General features: G+C 37.1%; 1 protein-coding gene across 4 annotated transcripts in view; it reads left to right on the top strand.

The window, feature by feature from the left end:
- Positions 1-1,172: 1,172 nt before the first annotated feature.
- TBC1D32 (TBC1 domain family member 32) overlaps positions 1,173-7,344 on the top strand; it is a 231,951-nt gene continuing 225,779 nt past the window's right edge. For 2 of the 4 annotated variants that reach the window (XM_032862423.1, XM_032862422.1), the window contains exon 1: positions 1,396-1,656. In XM_032862423.1, coding sequence (XP_032718314.1) covers positions 1,502-1,656 — 155 coding nt within the window. In that variant the 5' untranslated portion in view covers positions 1,396-1,501. Of the gene's footprint in view, positions 1,323-1,395; positions 1,657-7,344 lie in introns of those variants that run through there. The other 2 variants (XM_032862420.1, XM_032862421.1) reach the window with 2 other exon arrangements.

The raw sequence follows: 7,344 nt of genomic DNA, 5'->3' as shown, positions 1-7,344 counted from the left end.
CAATACAACTCATCTGTATTAATCTAGATATGTAGCAGTCACATTGCTGGTGATTTGGTGCATGCGCACACACGTGCATACACATATATTGGTTTCTTTTTAGGTTCACCCACAAATAAGGTTACAAGTGTGCCTACTCTGGTAGTATGTTTTTTTTTTTTAATGTATTAGTGAGACAATCAAGATAAAGCAGATATTTTACCAAGAAACACGCTGCCACAGTTGGCAAAGACATATTATACTTTTACTTTTGGAAATAACAGCATGGACATCAAGGGAATCACTGATTTTGGCCAACATGAGAACTGATTCAGATGTTATTGGACCAGAAGTGCAAAATTTAAGATGGGTAAGGGAGAATTCATTGACATTAAACCACTCATCAGTGACTTGGAACTACTCCATAGACACCAGGATCTGATCCCAATACTCTGTTGGGTTGGCTCCTTACCTTGGATGTGACCATGGTCTGAGGATTTATCTAGATTGGAAACTGGATGACGGTCTATGATTATCCACTGCTGCTTCCTGCACAGGTTCCTCATATACAATACCTCATGGTGTCACCATGGAATCCAATTGTGTCCTGCTACTTTTAAGATTAATCTCTAACCCAGAAATGTGCCAAATAGGACCCTTTCAGTTGTGGACTACTTGCTTTTCAGGCTCCTCACTTCCTCCTTCTAACCCTACTAACTCCAGTACTGGAGTATGTTACACCTCTCTTCGCTTCTTTCCTGACTCTTCTTCCGTGAGGTTAAAAGAGGATTCTGGATTTCCACAAAACCTACCTGCTGGACTTCTCTAACACTTAATTGCACTGTGGTGTAAACGCGGATTTCTTTTTGTGTCTGATTATGAGGGCCGTCTTCTTCACAGTTCCTAGTAAGGTGCTTGGTCAGGGGAAGCAATCAATAGATGCTGGCTGTTAAAGAGAAACAGCATTGTAACATTTCAATACCATTCACGTAATTAAAACGTTTCAATCTATTTTCAGTTTCACTTTTATTCAACTCTTTGTCTTCGTACTCCGTTCCCTCCCATCTACAAGTCCAAGGCTAAGCACAGCGAGCGCACCTGAACCTTTCTCTAGGAGCCCGGCGGGTCCCCAAGCGGCACTCTTTCTCACCTAGGAAGCCCCGTCAAACGTGCTGACGTCACGCGCATCGCTGACGTCCCGCCGTCAGGCCCACCCATCAAAACCTTCCGGGATCTCTCTCTTTTGCGGTTAGCGGGGACAGCCTGAACAGTATTCGTACAGAAGCCCGGCAACGACAAGACCAAAGGCGGGTCCTTGCGCACGCCTGCTTCCCGAAAGTAAGGTGACTTGTGTTCCGGAAAGACGCGCGGGCAGCCGAGGATCCACCCCCAGGCGCTAGCCGTGGTCTCCCGGGGAACGGCGTAGTGCGCCGGCCTGGGTTGGGTGGGGGCGCGCGTGCGCAATGCGCGGCATTTGCGCCGGCCTGGAGTAATGGGCGTCGGCGTTTGATTCTTGCAGAGGATGGCCCATTTCTCAGGCGAGGACGAGGTGATGCTGCAGGCGATGCTGAGGCAGCTGTTCCAGAGCGTGAAGGAGAAGATCACGGGTGCCCCCTCTCTGGAGTGCGCCGAGGAAATCCTCTTACATCTGGAGGAAACTGATGAAAATTTTCACAAGTAAAATAGCTTTTGATGTCTTAAGCAAACAATCCAGCTGATCCAGAAAAGGTCCAAGTGTGGTTAGAGAAAGAATGTTCGTTTGATTATTGTTAAAAGTAGCACCCAAGTTGGAGGTTCATTTCTTTGGGTTTATTTACACAAGTACCGAATTTTTGTATTATTTATTTTTTACTTTCAAAGCTTCTGCTTCCTCTGTGTTTCTCTTGCCACACCAACATATTCTAATTCTTCATTTTTTTTCCCTTACGGGCAGCACAGTAACAATAATTGTAAATTGTTCACGTTTTTCTAAGAGTGATTATGTTCTATCAAGGGATTCCTGTCACAGTGCCTGAAAGCAGGGAGTTCCCAAGATTTCTGTTCCTTTGCTATGTGGTATTTCAGCGGCTGCACCAGTTGCTCATTCTGAGCACTGCAGAAATACTGAAGTGAGATTATTAACGTCCTATGGAATAGCTTAAGTTCTTAGAAAAGGATAAGACACATACTCCAATGCCTGTGATAGATGGCAGAATTTTAAGTGCTACAGAAGGGCTAGAGACTGTGGGCTTGGGAGCCGTAGACATAGGAGTTTTTAATGAGAGAGGTACCATTTGAGATTATTCTGGAAGATTATGTTTCTTTGGAGATTTTTTTCTTTGTTCTGGTTCATTTAATCCTCTCCATTGAAAAGTTTTCTTACAGGAATCTCAATTAATTAATTATTATTGGTAGCAGTATTTTAAATTCAGTGTGTGTATTTCATTTTGATCTCACAGAGATGGTACTGAAAATTTTATCTTCAGTTACCTTTAAACTGATTTGTGGGTGCCCGGAAGTTGTATTTATCTGGAACTCCACCCATTTCTTACATGGTCGTAAAGGGAACCTTGAGCCCTTTAATGTAAAAGTTTGTTTTTTCTTGCAGTTTTATAGGAGTAATTACAGTTTTCACCAGATTCTCAAGGGAGTTTTCAAAAGTGTGGAATTCTTGTTCTTGTGGAACTCTTGTTAATATGGTTACTAATTTCGTTAATATATCTGGTTATACATATATTTATTTGTATTTCCATGATTTTCTTGTTTATTCATTAAATCCACTGCTAATAGCTGTAGACTATAGAATAATCGCAACTTTCTCAAATTAAGATTTAATTAATAGTGTTTGTAAACTCATGTAATACAAATTTATCTCACACAGACACTCTTAAACATTTTTGGGGTTTTATTTCACATGCAAGCAGTTGTTCAAATAATTTGTAAATTACTGTCAGTTTTTGCTAGGATCATATTCTGGGCATTTGTCCATTTCATCTAGATTTTCAAATTTATTGCTATATAGTTTTTCATTAATATCCTGTTAACTTTTTAATTATTTTTAGTATCTGTAGTTATATGCCCCCCTTTTTATTCTTTTTTTTTTTTTGGGTGCCTTCCCTCTTCTGCTAGAAGCTTATTTTGTTAGTCTTTTAAAAGAATTAGCTATTGGGTTAGTTTTTCCTTTCTATTACATGTATACTTTATGGTTTTTACATTCTGTTCCTATGTTTTCTTTGGAAAATTTTTAAAACTTTTGTGATCAGTGGTTAGCTCATTAATTTTCAGCTTTTCTTCTTTTTAGTGTAAATGTTTAAGACTACATATTTTCTTGTATTGTTTCAGCTCCTCCAATTTTAAAGTACTTTTCAAATTAAAGTTAGATCATTGTTGTTCTTCTCAGCAGTTTAATGACTATTGTAATAAAGTAATTTACTCTTCAGCAGTGCATTGGATTAAATGCCTGCTGATTAACATTTATGGTTAATGTTCACTGTTCACTGAGGAGATTTACTTTTGGCCTACCTAAAAAAAATCCAGACACTAAAATTATAACTGATTTGTAGTTTTTAAGACTTATAATCCTGAAAGTATTTTGAGTAGTTTGTAGTCTTAAAAGCATAAATGGCAAAATTTATGTGTTTATTCACTAACTGGAGGTCTGTGTCTTAGGGGGAGGGAACTCTGTGTGGGAAAGGAAAAGAGGAGGAGATGCTTGTCTTTGGTGTTGCCATAGAATCTTACAGTTCAGAGTTGGATGTGATATTAAAGATCAATTAGTCTGGTTGCTCATATTTTAATCTTTGTTTTCACTGACCTAACTCTTCTTGAACATTGAATATTCTTTCTTTCTTTTTTTATTTTTTAAAGATTTTATTTATTTATTTGACAGAGGGAGAGAGATCGTAAGTAGGCAGAGTAGCAGGCAGAGAGAGGAGGGGAAGCAGTCTCTCTGCTGAGCAGAGAGCCCAATGCGGGGGATCGATCCCAGGACCCTGAGATCATGACCTGAGCTGAAAGCCAAGGCTTGACTCACTGAGCCACCCAGGGGCCCCGCATTCTATGTTATTGAGTCACTTAGATACATTTTGCTTCCCAAAGTGTTTCCTACTTCAGAATTATCTATCTTCCCATGTCCACTATCAGAACATTGGTTTCTTAAATCCACCCAATGTTGTCCTAGTATTGGCCAGAACAATTTTATTTTTATTTAATTTATTTATTTTTAAAGATTTTATTTATTTATTTGACACAGAGAGAGAGATCACAAGTAGGCAGAGAAGCAGGCAGAGAGAGAGGGGGAAGCAGACTCCCTGCCAAGCAGAGAGCCTGATGCGGGGCCAATCTCAGGACCCTGAGATCATGACCTGAGCTGAAGGCAGAGGCTTAACCCAGGCGCCGCTACCAGAACAATTTTATTAAACAGACTTACAGGGGAAACTGGTGTCTTTAGACTGTTTTTGTAGAAAGATGGTTAGGACAATTGAGTCCATACATGATGGAATTTCAGATAGTATAATCAAGTAAAGTGGGGGAAATACAGTCTTTTGGGGAAGAAACCATAGTGTAGGCAGTAGAGCCCTTTCTGGGGTTTGCCCCAATGAGCAGTTTTCCTAAATTATCTCTGCTTTCCAGAACTTCTATTTTTCTGCCTTAAACTATATATATTTTCTAAACGATCCAAGATTCGCCTTTGTCTCTGAAAGTGGGAGCAAGGATTTGAGGCCTGTGGGAGGGGAGAAAGGAGGGATGAGGCCATTGCTTTTATTATGTGTGTGTGTTGTGTAGGTTTTGACACTTAAACTGGCCCCCAGGAAACAGATTAGCCCTGGTTTTTAGTCTTGGCTACACCAGAATCAGTTGGGCCCTATGTAAAAAAAAAATACTGATGCTTGGGCCTCTTCATAAATGAATCAGAATTTTGTGGGGGAGCTTGGCAGAGGTTTACTTTTTGTTTCACAGGAGAATCTATCAGTGAACTCTAGGGTGTTTAAGTGGTAACTTCAAGAAAGCCTCCATTGTGTAAAGTGATATCCATGTATAGTAAAATTACTAAGAATTATATGTGTGCTTTCATAATTAATGAATTTCTAGTAATTGTTTATCATGACTCAGAAACGTATTCTTTGATCTAAAAGGTTGTAGGTGATGTAAAATACTCATTCTTTCTATTATATAACCTTTTATATACTAATATGATATATAAAGTTAGGTGGGGTCATATAATAAATCTTTTTATTCTGAAATAAGAATTCCAAATACCAGCATTATAATTCATAACTTAATCTAATAAAGTCTCTTTTTAAAGCATATCATTACTATAATTTTTTCTATATATGATTGAAAATTTTTTGCTTATTTAAATAGCTAAGAGAATGCATTCTTGAAATGAACTTGTATCAGATTTTTTAATGTTTTTCTGTTGTATTAGTACTCTGTGTATCAGTGCATACTTTGGTGTATTTTGAACACATCAGAATTTCATCATGAAAAAATAATTGATTTTCTTGGAAAAATCTAGGTAATAAAACTGGAAAAATTGAAAACAATGACTGTTCTTTTAGCCAACTTTGTAAAGTTTTCCTGTGTAAATGTGAAAAATTTCATATTCATCAGTAGTAAAGCAAAATGATGAAGCACATTGCTGTGTATTTCAATTGAGCTGCTTCTGAAATGTGGTGAGGTGAACACATTTTTCCTTAGCAGCAAAGAACTGTACTTTTAGGTTTTAATGTACCTCTTTGAGGGATATTTGGTAAAAAATATTTTTTATTCATTTGGTAATAGTATCTTTGAAACCAGATTTTAATTTTTTCTCATTAAATTACTTTTAAGGTAACAAAATGGTTAGTCAAATATACGTATAGTATATTTGGTTTGAAAAGTGTCAAAGTATAGCTATATGTAATAAATAACAGTTTTTGCATTAGAATTGCCATTACGGTTACATAGCAGGAACCTGAAATTTAGCAAGGTCAGGTGTTTTGTCTAAGGTTACAAGATTGACCAGTGTAAAATTTAGAACTTAAACCCGAAGCAAAGGGATTAATAGATTTCTAAAGGTATAATATTTATTCATTGTATAGATCATGTTCTTTAAAAAAAAAAAGAAACTTTGTTATTAGAAACTTTTAAGATGAACAAGAAGGAAATATTAATAGACTTAAAAATAAATGGAAGTTGTATTTATTGTAGTCCATGGCAAAGCTGGATGATTCCTTATATTTCCAGTGCAATTAGGGTATGTTAATCTGAAAATGTTAACACAGAGGAGTCTGCTAAACATAAATCTGAGAGGAAAGGACCTAAATTGTAGCAGAATTGACTTAAATTAAGCTTCATAAGTATCATCTAAAATAAGTTATTAAGAATGTACATTTTTTTCAAGGAAGTTTTACATTTCTTAAATAGAAATTTTAAACACAGAGGTGATTCACCAGTATCTTTAGTGGTAATCTTTAGTGGTAAGGGTTTTATAATGCTTGGAATAAGTGGATGTTAATGGTCAAACTGAATTCTGTAGGCCATATTTGGTCTGTGGATGTATTTCTTTGGCTTTTTTTTTTTTTTAAAGGTTAACATTTAAAAATTGAGACATGGCATATAAAATAGTTTTCTGGCTTTTCTTAAAACTTGGAAAAATCAACATTAGGCTAATACTGCTAAATGGCAAAAAGTGGCTAAAGCCATGTAGAAGCTCTTCCTTTTAGCTGAGACATGTCCTTTTATTTCACCCTGCCTCTTTTCTCTCTTACACATGGCTGACTTGACTTTACCTGTCTACCCCTGGTAAGATCTTAGTTTGCTATTCCTGGAATAAGTATGGGAACTTCGGAAAGTTTCTTTTGTGCATCCAGGCTTTTGCTTTTATACAAAATAAGAGTATTGCTACACCTCCTGGATAACTTCTAAAAATGATATAATGAGTTGATTTAAAGAGCTTATAATCAATCTTTTGGATTAGTTGTAGACTTAAGAGCTGCTCAATGGCACCGATACAATGAGGAATACAGTGAAGGCAACACAGTACTTAATTTTATAGAAGTGTTTCTCCCAGCCCATAACAACAATAACTTTCTATCATGGGCACCACTATAGAAAACAGCATTCCTTGTAGGATTTTATGGGATATTGCCATGAATCCATATGGTAAAAAAACCAACACAAAATGAATTGTCAGAAGAGAATTTGAAGCCTTGGATTTTTTTTTACCCAAAGAGGAGAAGGGTCCACTTGCAGAAATTACTGTTTACTAATGTGAATCTTCCAATGATCAGGGAGTCAGTAGAGTATCCAAAGGGCCATAGGCAGCCTAGTAGTCCTCACATGACAGAGGGCCTTATCCTCCCTGGAGGTCGTTTTTTCTTAAAAGAGCAGTAACCCATTAGG

The sequence above is a fragment of the Lontra canadensis genome, unplaced genomic scaffold (assembly GCF_010015895.1).
Source record: "Lontra canadensis isolate GAN:19392208 unplaced genomic scaffold, GSC_riverotter_1.0 scaffold23, whole genome shotgun sequence".
NCBI classification, from domain to species: domain Eukaryota; kingdom Metazoa; phylum Chordata; class Mammalia; order Carnivora; family Mustelidae; genus Lontra; species Lontra canadensis.
Note: the sequence above shows the minus strand (reverse complement) of the source record. Positions and strands in the feature narration are given on the sequence as shown.